Source organism: Brachycentrus maculatus, unplaced genomic scaffold (genome assembly GCF_059751285.1).
Source record: "Brachycentrus maculatus isolate JH-2025_06_01 unplaced genomic scaffold, ASM5975128v1 h1tg000202l, whole genome shotgun sequence".
Lineage (NCBI taxonomy): Eukaryota > Metazoa > Arthropoda > Insecta > Trichoptera > Brachycentridae > Brachycentrus > Brachycentrus maculatus.
In genome coordinates this window covers 2,498,540-2,519,115 of record NW_028280953.1, presented here as the reverse complement: position 1 = coordinate 2,519,115, position 20,576 = coordinate 2,498,540, and the positions used below count along the sequence as shown (strand labels likewise).

The window sequence follows — 20,576 nt, the reverse complement described above, 5'->3', positions numbered from 1 at the left end:
GAATGATAATTCATGGATAACGAATGGTCATTCGTTTGATAATGCCCTAACAAGGCGAAACAATTGTCACAGTATAATTTTTTATGTGTTTTTTATTAATAAAATACAACTTAGTAGACTCAAAAAATCTGTGTTTGATTTAAAATTAATACATAAATTAAAATGGAGTTCTACAAATTAAACGCCAAGTCAATAAATAAACCAAAATAATATGTAATCAATGTGTTTATATTGATTTTTGGGTACGTTTTCGTCATCAATACCTAATTCTGTGGGAAGAATTGAAATTACCTATAATAGCCTTTCTATCTTCATATTTAGAAGAGAAAGGTTTTAGTGCAGTAATGCATATATTTAAAAAAAAAACGCGAAATTGATTACAAATAACCCGAAGAGGAGATAAACTTTAACCAAATAAAACGAAATTGGCGCAATCTCATGACGCTCAAGGATCTCTTTAATTTTTTTAAGTAAGAAAAAAAAAAATTTAAGTTACATGTTTTATTTAAAATTAAAAAAGGTGTTTTATTGTGTATTTCGCAATAATTTTTATTTGTAGAAGGAAATCCATCGCATAAATACTTACAGGTAAGTAGGTAGTGGGTACGTAAATACATACATAGAGAAAAGTGTAGTGTAGTGTTAAAAATTTATAAAAGCATATGCAGACACGGATCAATAATTTTATCTTTAAAAAATCCTAATGAATTCCGGCAGACCGAAAAAGATTAATAAAGATGTTTAAGGCATTGAAAATAAAAATAGACGTATAAAACATATAAAAATAGAAAATAAAAATTAATCAAAGCAGATGTATGTAGAGGAATAGAGCAAATCTCAAAGCGAAATCGATTTCCTAACAATATCATGGCAACAGTAAAAATATAAAAAAATATTGCAAGCAACATAATAAAACCGTAATCGATGCTCCCGGCTGAAGGTACTTAGCTCCCGGCTGGGCGCGGCCGGATCCACCCGGCGAAATTTTTACCATTAATTTTTCAGGCCAAATGATATTTATATTAAAATTTGTTTTATTACATATTAACATAATTATAATATCAATATTAAAAAAAGGAATTTTATAACCAACATTTATTTATTTCATTGTAAACAAAAATATAGAGGTCACGGCTAAAACGCGACATTTATGAAAAGAGTTCAGGCAATTAGTAGTTTCTAAACTCAGCCGCTGAATGATAAATTACATTCGAACCCTTTTTACTTATTCGTCACTCGCCGAATTGCTAAAATATTTTTCTTTTTTTTTATTCTACGGTCTTTCTTATTGAGGCTTCTGTTCAAATAATCAGACTTATTAGCTTTTTTTAATGTAAAATAATATATATTTATATATATATATATATATATATATATATATATATATATATATATATATATATATATATATATATATATATATATATATATATATATATATATATATATATATATACATTTATATATATATATATATATATATATATATATATATATATATATATATATATATATATATATATATATATATATATATACATATATATATATATATATATATATATGTAAATATATATATATATATATATATATATATATATATATATATATATATATATTTATATATATATATATATATATATATATATATATATATATATATATATATATATATATATATATATATATATATATATATATATATATATATATATTTTTTTTTTATATATATATGTATATATTAATAAATATTTTATAAAAACATATATACATTTATACATATTTTTTATATATTCACTAAATATTACACACTCAAACTTGTGTGATACATCGCAATCGATACAATGCTTTTAAATAAAAACAAAAAAGAGAATTTTCAAATGACTATATTTCAGACAAAAATTCCAGAAAAACACACAATTTATTAAATGTTCCTTCTGCCCTTTTAAACAAAAAATATATAACAATTTACAAACAAGTATATTACAGATACAATTCTCTAAAAACAACTTGTTGGTATCTCGTATTGGTTTCTCAAACAACTTGTTGGTATCTCGTATTTTTCGTTCCCGTTTCGGTGTTTTTGTTATGCTGGTCACTCACGACGAGGAAAATAGTAGATTTTGTTACATTTTCTCTGGTTTTGTAACGTTCAAGTACGAAATTTGGAAAGACGAAAGATTTCACTGCCAACCTGGCGATATGACGCGAAATCATTAGTATATAATGTTTGTATATAAGCTTCGTTCGAGTCTGGCCGGGCGGCCGTTATGAATTCATTGCACAAACTAATTTATATAATTCATTGTAAACAATAAATGACAAGCCGGGTGATCTCGTGTTGAAAATAACTATTATATATTGGAAATGTGAGTACTTCATTATTGGTAAGGCGTTTCCTCTCATTCCGCCGTTTGCCAAACAGCTGTCAAACAAATTACGCAAGAAATTTGTCTCGACTGCTGCTCAAATAAGCGCTAATTAGAAGAAATATGTATTCTATAACCTCCGGAATGACCCCATCAACAGCATTGCAGGTAATCAACTGTTTTTGTTGTTGTTTTTCATGCCTGAAAAACTGTGCAATCTTCTTTGTGTGAAATGTCATTTTGACAGTCCGTTGACAGCGAGTCTGTTTTTATTATTGTTTTTATGTTATATTTTAGGTAAAGTACGGACAACCGGCATAGTTACAAGCACATTTATTGTCATATAATGTTATTTATTGCACTATATGCATATAAAATAAGATTCAACAAACACAAAAGATGTCATTCAAAAAATAGCTACAGCACGTGGCGTATAGATTTTGAAATGGTTTTCCAGTTTTACTTATACAGTTACAAATGTCAATTTACTAGTGGGTGCAATGCTTGGCCATGTTTTGTTCACAAAGAAATAGGTATGGATGATAATTAATAAATAATATTGGATATATGACGTAAGAAGACCAGCCCGACGAAGCTTGCAATCGCAAAACCGGACTGGACTCTTTTGCTGACAAATTTCCAGCCCCCATCTGTGCTCCACGAGTAGTTTTATGATGAGGTTGGAACTCTTCATATCAACCCCTCCGAGAAGCCTGCCACTGTATACCTTATAAGACCATCTTAGTGTATACCGGTGTCTGATATCCTCACATCGGAGATCGCTCAGTGGGTCGTAATGCTCGCAATTATTTTTCAAACATAAAAACTAATTCTGTAACTTTGTTACCTTTTCAGACTCTTGCAACTATTGGCAAATGACTTGTCGCGGCAGAAGGGTTCCATTTCCCCCATTGTGTTGGCGCTTTGGACAGTTTCATTTCCTAGCGCTGGATCAGAATATATAAACTACAGAGGACGATTCGGCATTGTTTTATTTGGATGTGTAGCCAGTAATTACTGTTTTAGTGTTTGCAGATATGTATAGGCAGATAGATGATATAACCATGAAACGTGTGTTATTGCACAATTTTCTTGGGAGTTATTCATCGTGACTAATATATCGCTCACTCCTTTCAAGAACGTCATAAATCAAAAAACTTGATTTCTCAGGAGAACGTTTTTAAAGTTTAAAAATATAATACAATGTATTAAAAATAAATATCAAGACACTTATTGAACTTTTTACTATGCAACAGATCTTTTTAGATGAAACCTGAAGGTTTTTTCTCCATTTGAAAAATATATTTAAAAAAGTATATTTAAAAAAACAATTAAACAACACCTTTTCTTCAAAATGCAATAATAAACTTTCTTACTTGTAGCGGGTAAATATTAAGTTAAAAATATGCCTTTTTGCTGGGATTTAGTACATTTTCTGGGCATTCCGAAAACATGCACAACTGAAAATTGACGATTTTCGATTTATGACGTTCTTGAAAGGAGTGAGCGATATGTATACTCTCCCCCCTGAAAATAAACATATTATGCTCTTAAATATGTTTTTATTTTGTTCATTAATGACCGAGATCCTTGAAAAATATCATCCTATCCCGCTCTCTGTGATCTTACAACATTGGCCTTAATTTTTTACAGAAATGCAATCTAAAGTAACTAACTGACCATCACGCCGCTTCCGCAGGGATAGGCAGAGAGAATAGAACACCACACCACGCTACTCTTGTCTTTGTACACATTCTTCTTTACGCATCCCCTCACACATCCTCCTCCCAACCCTTATCCGCACCCCAAAGGTGCATAGGGCACTGCATTATATAGAAGCAGTGTTATCTTGATCGTTAAATACACGAAGGAAAGGTGATCAGCCTTTCGCTTCAGGTACCAGTCCAGGGTCATATTAAATATATATTTGACTGAAAAATCAATAATATTTATTGCGACCCTCTTGGGAATCAAACCCGGGACCTCCAGCATGGTAGCCTAGAGCGCTAACCGCTACACTATGGAGGCGGACCTCATACATACCCGCTGATTATTCGGATTCCTGAATTGACCACTTTCAATTATTTTAAATACTTGATCATGCCAAGTTTTGCCCGGTCATCCTCTGCTCATGTTCCCAACAAGATTCGCCTCATAAATTTCTTTTACAGTCCTTCGCTCGTTCGTTTAGATCTTTTATAACTAACTAACTAACCATCACGCCGCTTCAGGCAGAGAGAATAGAACGCCACACCACTCTGTCTTTGCAAACATTCTTCGCCTCTTCCACGTTCATGCATCTCCTCATACATACCCGCCGATTACTACGACTCCTAACCTGACCACTTTCAAGTATTTGGCATACCTGATCGTGCCATGTTTTTCTTGGTCTTTCTCGGCATAAATTTGTTTTACCGTTCTTTCCTCACTCATTCGTTCCACATGTCCAAACCATCTCAACGCACCTTTCTTAATTTTATTGATAATGGTTATCTCCGCTTTGCATTCCTTCCTTATTTCACTATTCGAACATCTATCATACATCGTTTTGTCGCACATTCTTCTGAGAGATTGCATTTCGACTGCACTCAGTCTACTTTCATCCTTCTTTTGCCAACTCCATGTTTTACTTCCATACATTAGAGTTGGAACCAGGACTCCGTTGTGCACTGCCAGTTTAGCTTCCGCTGATAGGCTTTTATTTGCCATAACTGATATTATTAGAGGGTATTTCTTTTTCATCGAGAATTTTAATGACTTCCTTTAATCTGACTCTATCGAATGCTTTAGTAAGACCTACAAAGCAGAGGTAAGCTGTCTTATTGAACTCTATTGCTTTTTTAACTAATTTGTCTAACAACAAATGTGTTGAACTTATTTACGTCCGAGTTCACTCGGTTTCTCAGCGTCACATATTTAGCATATTCTTCTGGTGACGGTGAGCTTCTGTATTTCAGATGGCTTTTCTTCGGCGAGTTCCTTGACTTCATCAGTAAACCATTTTATCAATAATGATTATCTCAGCCTTGCATTCTTTCCTTCTTTCACCATTCGAACATCTATAATACATCTTTTTGCCTCACATACAAATAAAACTAACTAACCATCACGCCGCTTCCCCGCAGGGGTAGGCAGAGAGAATCGAACGCCACACCACTCTGTCTTTGCAAACATTCTTTGCCTCTTCTACATTCATGCATCTCCTCATACATACCCGACGATTATTACGACTCTTGACCCGGCCGCTTTCAAGTATTTAACATACCTGATTGTGCCAAGTTTTCCTCGGTCGTCCTCTGCTTCTTTTTCCAACTACATTCGCTCCATAAATTTGTTTAACCGTTCTTTCTTCACTCATACGCTCCACATGTCCAAACCATCTCAACACACCTTTCTTAATTAATAATGTAATAAATAATAAATAATATATATAAATAATAAATAATGTATGTAAAAATAAAAATAATAGATCAACCTGGCTGAACGGTGATAGTATGCGTGAATAGCCTATAAATAAAAAAAAGACATTCATAATAACAGCAATGGGGGCGCGAGATAGAGACAGGCATGAATATAGAAAGAGGTAGAAAGACATTCGCCGGAGCTAGCGGTTGAGTTCGGCTTCGTCCACAGAACCAAAGATCAATTAACGAACATCTATTTACTTATATTTCTTCTTTTTTTATGGCTATTCACCCTTCTAGCCAGTGCGAGTTATTTTTTATTTATATATTATTATTTTACACTTTTTACAATTTAAAAAAGATAAATGTTTGAGTTTTTATTATTTACAAAAAAAAATTTCAATTTCATACTATTTCTGTGAGCCTGAGCGGCTCATTATTAGAAAGTGGTATGAAATTGTGGTAAAGTGGTTCGAACCGAAAAACTTTGATTAAAAAATCCGAGACACTAGCCACGGGACCACAACCCGATACGATTTAAATTGAAATCGTTTGTTTTCCTGTAATTGGGGTTAGCTTCATTATTAAGTTGGTTTGTTTAGTTAGTTATTTTATATTTTTCATACACATTTACAAATGATTTTCAATTAATTTTGTTTGTTAGGGGAGGTCGATGAGATTGAGATGTTAGTGGAAAATGGAATTGGATTGAGAAGACAATACTTGACATGTAAATTTATCTTTAAATTTTCGACTAAAAAATATAATATTCTGATTTAAAAAAATGATAGTTAATAATTCCGAGGGGGCGTCAGAGGCCTGCACTTGCAGGGCATTAATTGGAGACCTAGGTCTTATTTCATTGGGCGCCCGTTTAATGACGGCTTCCTTTCAGACCTCTCCAGCATTAGCATTCCATTTTCCACTAACCTCTCAACCTTATTAACCTCCCAAACTTGTTTGTAATAATTTTTATTTCTGCTAATAGTTTGGATGCAACTGGCTATCCAGAAGCATAAGATAAATTTACATGTCAAGTATTGTCTTCTCAATCCAATTCCATTTTCCACTAACATCTCAATCTCATCGACCTCCCCTAACAAACAAAATTAATTGAAAATCATTTGTAAATGTGTATGAAAAATATAAAATAACTAACTAAACAAACCAACTTAATAATGAAGCTAACCCCAATTACAGGAAAACAAACGATTTCAATTTAAATCGTATCGGGTTGTGGTCCCGTGGCTAGTGTCTCGGATTTTTTAATCAAAGTTTTTCGGTTCGAACCACTTTACCACAATTTCATACCACTTTCTAATAATGAGCCGCTCAGGCTCACAGAAATAGTATGAAATTGAAATTTTTTTTTGTAAATAATAAAAACTCAAACATTTATCTTTTTTAAATTGTAAAAAGTGTAAAATAATAATATATAAATAAAAAATAACTCGCACTGGCTAGAAGGGTGAATAGCCATAAAAAAAGAAGAAATATAAGTAAATAGATGTTCGTTAATTGATCTTTGGTTCTGTGGACGAAGCCGAACTCAACCGCTAGCTCCGGCGAATGTCTTTCTACCTCTTTCTATATTCATGCCTGTCTCTATCTCGCGCCCCCATTGCTGTTATTATGAATGTCTTTTTTTTATTTATAGGCTATTCACGCATACTATCACCGTTCAGCCAGGTTGATCTATTATTTTTATTTTTACATACATTATTTATTATTTATATATATTATTTATTATTTATTACATTATTAATTAAGAAAGGTGTGTTGAGATGGTTTGGACATGTGGAGCGTATGAGTGAAGAAAGAACGGTTAAACAAATTTATGGAGCGAATGTAGTTGGAAAAAGAAGCAGAGGACGACCGAGGAAAACTTGGCACAATCAGGTATGTTAAATACTTGAAAGCGGCCGGGTCAAGAGTCGTAATAATCGTCGGGTATGTATGAGGAGATGCATGAATGTAGAAGAGGCAAAGAATGTTTGCAAAGACAGAGTGGTGTGGCGTTCGATTCTCTCTGCCTACCCCTGCGGGGAAGCGGCGTGATGGTTAGTTAGTTTTATTTGTATGTGAGGCAAAAAGATGTATTATAGATGTTCGAATGGTGAAAGAAGGAAAGAATGCAAGGCTGAGATAATCATTATTGATAAAATGGTTTACTGATGAAGTCAAGGAACTCGCCGAAGAAAAGCCATCTGAAATACAGAAGCTCACCGTCACCAGAAGAATATGCTAAATATGTGACGCTGAGAAACCGAGTGAACTCGGACGTAAATAAGTTCAACACATTTGTTGTTAGACAAATTAGTTAAAAAAGCAATAGAGTTCAATAAGACAGCTTACCTCTGCTTTGTAGGTCTTACTAAAGCATTCGATAGAGTCAGATTAAAGGAAGTCATTAAAATTCTCGATGAAAAAGAAATACCCTCTAATAATATCAGTTATGGCAAATAAAAGCCTATCAGCGGAAGCTAAACTGGCAGTGCACAACGGAGTCCTGGTTCCAACTCTAATGTATGGAAGTAAAACATGGAGTTGGCAAAAGAAGGATGAAAGTAGACTGAGTGCAGTCGAAATGCAATCTCTCAGAAGAATGTGCGACAAAACGATGTATGATAGATGTTCGAATAGTGAAATAAGGAAGGAATGCAAAGCGGAGATAACCATTATCAATAAAATTAAGAAAGGTGCGTTGAGATGGTTTGGACATGTGGAACGAATGAGTGAGGAAAGAACGGTAAAACAAATTTATGCCGAGAAAGACCAAGAAAAACATGGCACGATCAGGTATGCCAAATACTTGAAAGTGGTCAGGTTAGGAGTCGTAGTAATCGGCGGGTATGTATGAGGAGATGCATGAACGTGGAAGAGGCGAAGAATGTTTGCAAAGACAGAGTGGTGTGGCGTTCTATTCTCTCTGCCTGAAGCGGCGTGATGGTTAGTTAGTTAGTTATAAAAGATCTAAACGAACGAGCGAAGGACTGTAAAAGAAATTTATGAGGCGAATCTTGTTGGGAACATGAGCAGAGGATGACCGGGCAAAACTTGGCATGATCAAGTATTTAAAATAATTGAAAGTGGTCAATTCAGGAATCCGAATAATCAGCGGGTATGTATGAGGTCCGCCTCCATAGTGTAGCGGTTAGCGCTCTAGGCTACCATGCTGGAGGTCCCGGGTTTGATTCCCAAGAGGGTCGCAATAAATATTATTGATTTTTCAGTCAAATATATATTTAATATGACCCTGGACTGGTACCTGAAGCGAAAGGCTGATCACCTTTCCTTCGTGTATTTAACGATCAAGATAACACTGCTTCTATATAATGCAGTGCCCTATGCACCTTTGGGGTGCGGATAAGGGTTGGGAGGAGGATGTGTGAGGGGATGCGTAAAGAAGAATGTGTACAAAGACAAGAGTAGCGTGGTGTGGTGTTCTATTCTCTCTGCCTATCCCTGCGGAAGCGGCGTGATGGTCAGTTAGTTACTTTAGATTGCATTTCTGTAAAAAATTAAGGTCAATGTTGTAAGATCACAGAGAGCGGGATAGGATGATACTTTTCAAGGATCTCGGTCATTAATGAACAAAATAAAAACATATTTAAGAGCATAATATGTTTATTTTCAGGAGGGAGAGTATACATATATTAGTCACGATGAATAACTCCCAAGAAAATTGTGCAATAACACACGTTTCATGGTTATATCATCTATCTGCCTATCTTCTTCTTTTTCCATGTTCGCTCCCTAGGTGGAGCATATGGCCAACACGAGTCGTCTCCAAGTCACTCTGTCACGCGCCATCTCCTTGGCTTCCTCCCAGGTCAGTCCGGCGTCTCGAAGTTCCGCTGAGTATAGTCGGTGAATGGTCGTCAGCGGCCTTCCGGGGCGCCGGAATCCTCGGGGTTGGAAGAAGAGACATGAGAAAGATGCCTATACATATCTGCAAACACTAAAACAGTAATTACTGGCTACACATCCAAATAAAACAATGCCGAATCGTCCTCTGTAGTTTATATATTCTGATCCAGCGCTAGGAAATGAAACTGTCCAAAGCGCCAACACAATGGGGGAAATGGAACCCTTCTGCCGCGACAAGTCATTTGCCAATAGTTGCAAGAGTCTGAAAAGGTAACAAAGTTACAGAATTAGTTTTTATGTTTGAAAAATAATTGCGAGCATTAGGACCCACTGAGCGATCTCCGATGATGAGGATATCAGACACCGGTATACACTAAGATGGTCTTATAAGGTATACAGTGGCAGGCTTCTCGGAGGGGTTGATATGAAGAGTTCCAACCTCATCATAAAACTACTCGTGGAGCACAGATGGGGGCTGGAAATTTGTCAGCAAAAGAGTCCAGTCCGGTTTTGCGATTGCAAGCTTCGTCGGGCTGGTCTTCTTACATCATATATCCAATATTATTTATTAATTATCATCCATACCTATTTCTTTGTGAACAAAACATGGCCAAGCATTGCACCCACTAGTAAATTGACATTTGTAACTGTATAAGTAAAACTGGAAAACCATTTCAAAATCTATACGCCACGTGCTGTAGCTATTTTTTGAATGACATCTTTTGTGTTTGTTGAATCTTATTTTATATGCATATAGTGCAATAAATAACATTATATGACAATAAATGTGCTTGTAACTATGCCGGTTGTCCGTACTTTACCTAAAATATAACATAAAAACAATAATAAAAACAGACTCGCTGTCAACGGACTGTCAAAATGACATTTCACACAAAGAAGATTGCACAGTTTTTCAGGCATGAAAAACAACAACAAAAACAGTTGATTACCTGCAATGCTGTTGATGGGGTCATTCCGGAGGTTATAGAATACATATTTCTTCTAATTAGCGCTTATTTGAGCAGCAGTCGAGACAAATTTCTTGCGTAATTTGTTTGACAGCTGTTTGGCAAACGGCGGAATGAGAGGAAACGCCTTACCAATAATGAAGTACTCACATTTCCAATATATAATAGTTATTTTCAACACGAGATCACCCGGCTTGTCATTTATTGTTTACAATGAATTATATAAATTAGTTTGTGCAATGAATTCATAACGGCCGCCCGGCCAGACTCGAACGAAGCTTATATACAAACATTATATACTAATGATTTCGCGTCATATCGCCAGGTTGGCAGTGAAATCTTTCGTCTTTCCAAATTTCGTACTTGAACGTTATAAAACCAGAGAAAATGTAACAAAATCTACTATTTTCCTCGTCGTGAGTGACCAGCATTAGTGTATTAGCGTGTCTCGTCATTTCTGGTCGTTTTTTGAACAATCTGACGTTTACGAGTCGACCCCCCCTGACGTTTTTGACAGCACGCACTGCGCATGTGCGCAAAAGGAGTACGTAGTCTTATTTATTTGTAGCCAGTCAAATATAGTTATTTTTACGGGGTAGTTTGTTTACAAAATATATGTAACCTACCAAAACTCAAAAATCAAAAAATATTTCCATTCAAATATTTTTAAACATAAAAAGATATTTATTATTCTCATATTGATAAAAAAAAATACGTGATTAATTAAATAATAATATTCCATAATCGATTTTAAACTTGTATGTCTATTGAATGATGGGAAAACAATAAAAAAAAATGTTTAAATAATTTATTTAGTAAATATATATGACGTCACTTCAATAATTCATCTTTAAAATTCTATACACATTCATAACTGCCTGGGAATTATATGTCCTAGATAAAGCAATACCATTGGATTTTTACTGACACAATGATAAAATATACAGATTGATTATTCATTGGTATTTTCAGTTCAGCTTATAATATCTAAATTTTATAATGAAGTTTTATCAAACAGTCAATTATCCATTTTTATGTAAAACATTCGCGTCTTGCTTGAGCCCAGGAAGATCATTAACTCCTGGAATAAGGCTTCCCTTTCTGCTGAACCCGAGTCCTGCTTTGAGGATTTCAATGGAGGCTTCAAGGGTACGCTCTACATCTCGTGGCTCCCCGAGAAGAGGATTGACCTCCACCAAGTCGATGGCAGCCAGACGTCCCGTGTTATACACCTGCTCCATTAAGAACACCCCTTCACGAAGAGTCAAACCACCCCGTACTGGAAAAAATAGGTACAACATTAATACTTTTAATTAATTTTTTGAGGGACTTGCACATATGAGCAAAATAAAAGTTACATGATTAATAAGGTTTTTTTTTTTTTGACATCTCATCAAAGATGAAGAAGAATATGGAAGTCTGGGCATTTACGGGGCTGACGACCGTCATAGGCTGGTTTAAGTGATCACTTTACACACGTGTAACATTCACCAATTCTACCCATTATAGAATTGGTGAATGTTACACGTGTGTAAAGTGATCACTTAAACCAGCCTATGACGGTCGTCAGCCCCGTAAATGCCCAGACTTCCATATTCTTCTTCATCTTTGATGAGATGTCAAAAAATTATATGAAAATAACTCCTGTAATTGGAGATAATCCAGATTTTGTGAACAAGTATTTGGACACACTCAAAATGTTGTAAATAAATTATCTGGTCAAATTATAAGCTTAATAATAAAAATGAAAATGGTATTTTCTGGCGTTTCTCATGTGTGTGATTATAATCCAGGATTCGGATCTCACATACTAGTATAAGAGTTTCTGCTTAATAAAAAGCTTCTTTACATCTCACCAATAGATGTCTCTAGTGAAGTTCTAGTGATTCAAGAACAAGGTTTCTAAATTGGTTCATATATATAGAACTTCCAAGAATTTGAGTAGTGTGGTTGTCAATAATGGGTAGAATTGGTGAATGTTACACGTGTGTAAAGTGATCACTTAAACCAGCCTATGACGGTCGTCAGCCCCGTAAATGCCCAGACTTCCATATTCTTCTTCATCTTTGATGAGATGTCAAAAAATTATATGAAAATAACTCCTGTAATTGGAGATAATCCAGATTTTGTGAACAAGTATTTGGACACACTCAAAATGTTGTAAATTAATAAGGTTAGCAAATTCAAACAAAATAATTTTTCGTAAAATTTTGAGTGTCCAAATCTTTTTTCACAAATTTGTTTAGCTCCACTCAGGAGTCATTTATATCAACAACAAAATATTGATATCTCAATATAAAGAAGATGAAAATCTGGGTATTTACAGGGTCTACAACCTGTCATAGGCTGCTTTAAGTGATCACTTTATAACGTAAAATACTTTTTGCATGTGTATAAAGTGATTATTTTAAACAGCCTATGACAAGTCGTAAGTCCTGTAAACTTTCATATTCTTCTTCAACTTTGTTGAGATATCAATAAAAAAGTCTTGATAAAAATAATTTTTTACTCAGTTTTCATGTATAAACTAATGCGCAGGCATGTTTTCAAACTGATCTAAAAATATAATAAAATAGAATAATAATATAAGCAGTACTTAAAGTCAGATATTATCATATTAAGGAATTATTTCACTGTAAAAATTAAAATGAGGTAACTGAGTTCTGGTTTAAGTTGAATTTTTGTTAAGTTTTTATTCGGTAAATTTATTTTTATTAGTATGGTATATTTTTTACGAAGAAAAAAGCAAAAAAGATTTTTTCTTCTTTAATGCAAAAAAATTACCAACCTGACGTTCCTGTACTGGGGGCTTCAATTTTGTCCAAGGAATCAATATCAAAGCTGACATGGATGGACTTCTCTCCACGAGGATCCAAATATCGGAGTGCCAGTTCTACAACTGAAGGTATACCAATTCTGAAATAATAAAAATGTATATTTTCTATTTACCAAACACACTTGAATATAATTTGTTTGATTGTGCTGTAATATAAGGGAAACAACAAAAGTAATCAAATTTAAATTGCATATGCTGATCACTCACAAATGAACAACAGTATGTGCTGGGATTCAGTACAGAAGTTTGAAACTATGTATTGTAGATAACTTCAAAATTACTTGTGTACTTTTATTGGTAGTAACCCTAGCATTTATAATGTGGTTGTTAATCTATATTTTCAGGGAGTTACCAAAAAAAAAAGTCAAATACATATTTGTCTTTGGAATTTAATTAAAAGTTATCACTGCTGCATAATGAAAACAATAATGTTTATATGAAATCAATGTCCTGGGCTGTAATTCACTTCACACTAACTTATTTGAAACAAACCTTTGAATTTCTTCCATACCGAAAGCTGGGATTCCATATTTATCGATTATAACTCTCTCATATTTATCTACAGAGCGGAGTCCAATATAAGCCAAATTTCTAATGGAGAATCTGAAAAATGAAATAAATACATTAGGTAAAAAAGCTCAATCAATTATCAAGTTCTTTTGCTAGTTTTTTACTCCCTTAAAAAAAAATTCTAGATAGGAGTTGCATTTATTATTTACCTTGCTTAATATGTACTAGGTTTATTGATCATTAAGTGATTTTTTGTTTCTTCTAACTTAAAAAAAAGATGTATTATTTTAATCCGTGTTGGGAATAGTAGGGATAATCTAGTGTTGGCCAATCAGGAACTTCTTCAATTGCAAATTGCCAATTGCTTAGCCCTTAAGTTAATTGACAATTGGCCAATGAATTGGAAAATGTTACAACACAGGAAACATCATCAATTACATGATATTTTGGTTGGTTGGAAGATATTGCTTTTTAGCATTAAGCCCGCCAATGTACTTATTTCTTTTCTGTACGTGAAGTTTAAATAAATAAATATTTACATGTATCATATAGACCTCCATGATTTTGTAGTATGTTTTGTAGGTTTTTCTGTTATATTTATTCTTTTCAGTTTCACACGCTGTGCCAGTTTAAAAAAAATCAGTTTCTTCATTTTAGGTAAATTTTCCGTGTTTTAAAATAGTATTAGGTTTTTTAATCAGATTTCTGTATAAACTTAATCTCTAGGCATTACTAAGACTAAATATGCCACATTTTATATAAATAAAGTTGATGTTGCTACCCAAAATAGGTATTTACCTATACCTAATGAGGATAGATAATGTTAGTATTGAATATACTCGTACAGCGAAAACCAGATTTTACGATCCTAGATTCTATTCTTCTTCTTCTTCTTCTTCAAACCCTTATCCGCACCCCAGTGGTGCATAGGGCACTGCATATAAACGCAGTGTTATCTTGATCGTTAACACATGAAGGAAAGGTGATCAGCCCTCCGCTTCAGGTACCAGTCCAGGGTGATATTGAATAAATATTAGAGTGAAAAAAATCACTTTTATTTATTTGACCCCCCCCTGGGAATCGAACCCGGGACCTCCAGAATGGTAGCCAAGCGTGCTGACCATTACACTATGGAGGCGGACAAAATTCTATTCAGTCCCGATATATTTTCAGTTCCGATATATTTTTGTACATTTATTATTTTCGTTTTTTCCCCCAGTTTACATTGAAAATATCCTGTCATTAGGTTTTTGGTTCGATCTGTTGTGCTTCTTTTTTTTACATTATTTGCGATCGTTTAGGTGCAGTGTTTACATTTTTTATTTGTTTTATTTGTTTTATTTGTTACGTCGTTACAATTTTTACAAAAAAATGTGATTCGAAATATTTTTTTCATACTCCCATTAATATTTTCCCTTCATTTAGGTTTTTGTGGTAAAAAAAAATTCGTCTTCATGTGATTTTCACAAAAAATAAATAAATTTAAAATGTTTTTTTCGATATCCCGCATTTACCTTTTCCCTCCATTTAGGTTTTTTTTCTCAGTCCCTTAAAAAACATAAAATAGGGGTTTCACTGTATAATATAAAACTATTCTGGTGTAAAGAAGTATAATATAAATTAAAAATGTTATTATCTGGCGTTTTTATTAATTTATATACCTGGGAACCTGCCAGTCCATTCCAGGGAGGTACGGCCAGTAGTCACTCAGCTCCTTGGCAAGTAGAGCCAAAGGCATGCCATGAACAGATCCCGATCCTGAAGTCTTGTTGGTGTTGATGTCCGCGTGTGCATCTACCCACAGCACCACTACGTTTTCATCGTGGTTGTAATGACCGTCAATCGTGCCTGAAACATCACAATTCTTGCAATATTTTCTAAAGAAAGAATTATTAACTGTTGGGTAATATATCCAAAATAAAACCAGGTTTGTTGGATTGAATTCTACATTTATTTATGTATATGTAAATACGTTACGCGTTTCATCTTCTTAGGACATTATCAAACACTGACCTCAGTGTCGTAGTCGTACAGGAGAAAGTGACCAACTACCAAAACGTAAAATGCTCAGGAGGGCTATTTAAGTCACTTTTGCTTGCAAGAAAATAAACACCAATGCAGTTAGTCATTTTTAACAAATCAAGATATTATACTTCCAAGTTTAAAATCCTTTGGGATTTTTTCAGGACAATATTAAGCCAGTAAGATATCAAATAGTCAATGATCACGTTTTTGTAAAACAATGCACTTGGTCATTTTCTCCTGTGTGACTACGATATACATAAATAAATGCAGAATTCAATCCAACAAACCTTGTTTTATTTTGGATATATTACCCAACAATTCAATATGGAATTCTACCAACTGTCTGCAGTTACAATAAATAAAAATTATTAATGTTATTTATAGTTTAGGCATTCACTGTATTTATTGACTTGGCGTTTAATTTGTAGAACTCCATTTTAATTTATGTATTTATTTTAAATCAAACACAGATTTTTTGAGTCTACTAAGTTGTATTTTATTAACAAAAAACACATAAAAAATTATATTGTGACAATTGTTTCGCCTTGTTAGGGCATTATCAAACGAATGTGAAGATCAAATGGACTACGGTCCTTATGTAGCTATACAATTCTAAGTGACAGTTTTAACACGTGCAGCAATAATTTATGGGAGACAACACTAGCTAATGGGGGATGTAGGTATGTACCCTTATGTTTATTTTCTGGGAAAGGAAGAGTTTATTGACATGGCCATATTGAAAATTAATATTTTAAAGCTTAATACAATTGTTGGTAATATTATTTTTAAGAATTTTTATATGTAGATGTAATTATTAGTTTATCAATAACGCATCATGCAAGCGTTTACATAGAGAGAGATGATGTGCAGTAATAGTCTATTTAAATATATTTACATTAGAAACAATTGTCAAAATATAATTTTTTATGTGTTTTTTGTTAATAAAATACAACTTAGTAGACTCAAAAAAATCTGTGTTTGATTTAAAATAAATACATAAATTCACACTGTGGTGATTAAACATGATTAAATTTTAATAAAATACTTGTTTTTTACTACTTATGTATTATATAGTTACGACTAGTTTCGAACGCAACAGATGAATCCATCTACCGATTTGAATATAAACTTTAAATTCAATAACATATTTTATTCAAAACTGTTAATGGAAGCATCTATAGCCTCCGAAACTAGTCATAACAATATAATGTTTTGAATATTGAAAGCATTAACTTTGTGGATCATATTGATATATTATTTTGAGAAATAAAAACTTTGTGCTTTGATGATTATGAGATTAATAAAAATGTGAGTGGATCAAAACACAAAGTCTTTTTATTTCTCAAAATAATATATAACAATATAATACTCAAGTGGTAAAAAAAGAGGATAGTCTGGATCGACTGCTTGTGATTGGAGGGGAAGGGAGGGAAAGGAAGATCCTCACACGATGGAGTGATCAAGTTAAGGCAGAAACAGGCGAGGGATAGCTGGAAAAAAGTGATTTCTTTGACAAGGGTCACAAGCCTCAGTAATGAGGACTAAGACGGAGAAGAATAAATAAATGAAGAATATGATGTAGTTCACCTAAGCCTATAGAGTGATCTCCCCCGAGGGTGACACATATGCGGCCATCTTTCAGTATGGATTGCACATTGGTGGACACTTCCCGGTTGCAGGCTGATACTTGGGCTAGCTGGTCCATGTTCTCCACACCGGGCTCCGCGGGGGAAGTCAGTACATCGGGGATCTTCACATCCCCATAGTCCCGCAGGTCCAGTCCACCTGAAAGGAAAATATTAATAAGTCAGTGTAATCTAGTACACCTTCAAAAACGGTTTTGGTTGATGCACTATTGAAAACCATATAATGGTAAAGAGTATAAAGGTAAATAGATTTATAAGACTACATCAACAAGAGATCATGTGCAGAATATTTACTCGTTTTATTCTTATAATTATATATATATATATATATATATATATATATATATATATATATATATATATATATATATATATATATATATATATATATATATATATATATATATATATATATATATATATATATATATATATATATATATATATATATATATATATATATATATATATATATATATATATATATATATATATATATATATATATATATATATATATATATATATATATATATATATATATATATATATATATATATATATATATATATATATATATATATATATATATATATATATATATATATATATATATATGTATATATGTATATATTTACATATATTTACATGTATATATATATATATATATATATATATATATATATATATATATATATATATGTATATATGTATATATTTACAGGATTTACTGGATTATTTACAGGGCATATGACCTATCATAGGCTAGTTACCGAGGGAAATTTAATTTACTAAGCAATATATACAAACATATAAATAAATTCATAAATCCTTATACATATTTTTTTGTGATAAAATAAGTCCTAAATTACCATATATAAATAAAATAAAATAAATTTGTTTTACGCGTTTCCCAGTATGTAAAAATAATCCGGGTTCGAATCTTGCATCCACCCAAAAAGGGTCTCGTCTCTGCTAGATAAAAAGCTTTCTCAATCCAACTATAGATGGCTCTTGCGAACTCATATGTACGTTGTCATGAGATTAATGATATATGTAGGAGTTCCAAAAAAATTGAGTAGTGTAGTTGTCAATCATGGGTAGAATGGTGCATGTTGCACGTGTGTAAAATGATCACATCTTCCATATTCATCTTCATCTATGTTGTGATGTCAAAAACGCACATTATCGTAATTTGATTTTTTTTCCACATATATTTTGTTTGTCCAGTGGCCGGATTTCGTCGTTACTGACATCATCAGACTGGTGAGAGGCTAGACAAATTTCTAAGTTATATACACAACAAGGCAGGGGTTGAAAACCATGATTTTATCAATAGGTTCCTCTATCAGCACTCCATGTTAAACCACAAATGTTGTGTTGCCATTTTTCGATTAAACAAACTTTTTGTAGACTCGTCAGTTGTACTGTACATGCACGTTTTATTATTATACATGATTTTTTGATGTATATGATGAAATAATTGAATTAACTGACGAAAATAAGGTGCGGGTAGCATACTTGATTATGATTTAATTGTTGAATTTGCTTACCAATATCTCTTAGTTGTTCAAAAAGCCCGGCTTTTCTCAACATCGACGGCGCCAATTCCACTCCGGGCTTCTTCTGCCCTTTGCCGAACGGAACCCCCAAAACCCCGACCTTTTTCGAACTCATCCTCCTAACCTGCACCCTCGCCACAAGAGACCCAAAACTTTTCACAGATTTAAACATTGCACTTACTTTTATTTAAAAACTAAATCAACTATCAAACTCGGCGACGCGTCAACAGTTTCTATCTGAATGTAGACGTTATACCATTCCATAAACGACTGACCAGTCATCTTATAAGAAACCCTTATCGCAACAAAAATATTTCGTCATTCCAATATAATGGCAGCCGAAATAATGATAATTAATTGTTTGTTTTGCTAAAATTATAATAATAATAACCGATTACGCCCATTTTTGATAACTGCCATTGCTCATTTGACGTTCGATGACTGTCATTACAAATTTTTGTTTTGTTTTGAAAACCTACGTAAAATATATTTTGGAAAACAGTTTGAAGACTAAATGGTAAAAAGTGTACAGTAATCACGTTTGGCTACGACGCTAGAGTACCGAGTTTAATTTCCAGGGAGTCGAAATTAAATATTAATTACTTTTTTTCCACAATTATCGTTTATTATTTTTACAATATATTATAATTTATTGATGAACGCCCCCACTAAGTAGAACCCACGACGATACGTTTATTCACAGACTAATTAATTTATACGTTTATTTACACTTTGAAAAATATCTAGGAGCATCAAAAAACTCAACGTAAAATAAAGTAATGTAAACGGGATGAACTACATTATTATCGCGGTGATAAATTGTTTTGTATATAAAATGAACATTGCAACAATAATAATCTATTTGGCTGTCTTTATTTTGGTGGGGTGAGTCAACCAACCCATGTTTTAAATTAGATATCAACATTGTTTTTGTCAACCTAATTATTTGCTGACAAATTTTATAAAAAGTGGCATTGTAATAAAAATAAAAATGAATCGCTATTTGGTCGAGTTCGGCCCGCATCAGTCGAAATATAACGCAGGGTTAATCGCTTATATTGATCCTTGACTTTGCGATAAAAATAATCAAATACCGTTTAACCTTTATTATCATTTTTTTGTTAAAGATTTATTTGTCACAGTTCTGTTTTAAGTTAATTTTTATTGTGTTGTTAACTTGTTTTTATTGGGATGAAACTACTGCTATTTTGATCATTTCTAACACTTTGTCTCAAGGGACTCTTCACATTATCAATGTACAACTATAACTAATATGAGTACTCTTACTGATCTTCTCTTTTTAGCTATTATTCGCCCTTTATTTCAAATACATAAAAAACAGTAATTATAAAAAAGATAATAATAATTTTTGAGTAGTTTATATAGC

At 33.0% G+C, this 20,576-nt stretch overlaps 1 protein-coding gene across 1 annotated transcript; it reads right to left on the bottom strand.

Moving 5' to 3' along the window:
- Positions 1-11,405: 11,405 nt before the first annotated feature.
- LOC148307301 (arginase, hepatic-like) lies at positions 11,406-19,461 on the bottom strand. Its single transcript, XM_088263702.1, has 6 exons — positions 19,181-19,461; positions 17,570-17,767; positions 15,619-15,805; positions 13,940-14,050; positions 13,400-13,527; positions 11,406-11,890 (listed from the first exon to the last, which is right to left on the bottom strand). Exons 1-6 carry the CDS (start codon positions 19,359-19,361, stop codon positions 11,634-11,636), a joined length of 1,062 nt encoding a protein of 353 aa, XP_088119828.1. The 5' UTR covers positions 19,362-19,461; the 3' UTR covers positions 11,406-11,633.
- Between the last annotated feature and the right edge of the window lie 1,115 nt (positions 19,462-20,576).

Coding starts and splice junctions, on each gene's coding strand:
- LOC148307301 (XM_088263702.1), bottom strand. CDS start 19,361: ATGTTTAAATCTGTGAAAAGTTTTGGGTCTCTTGTGGCGAGGGTGCAG. Junction 15,806..17,569: donor AGATCACTCTATAGGCTTAG/GTGAACTACATC, acceptor GTGATGTTTCAG/GCACGATTGACGGTCATTAC. Junction 14,051..15,618: donor ATGGACTGGCAGGTTCCCAG/GTATATAAATTA, acceptor TTCATTTTTCAG/ATTCTCCATTAGAAATTTGG.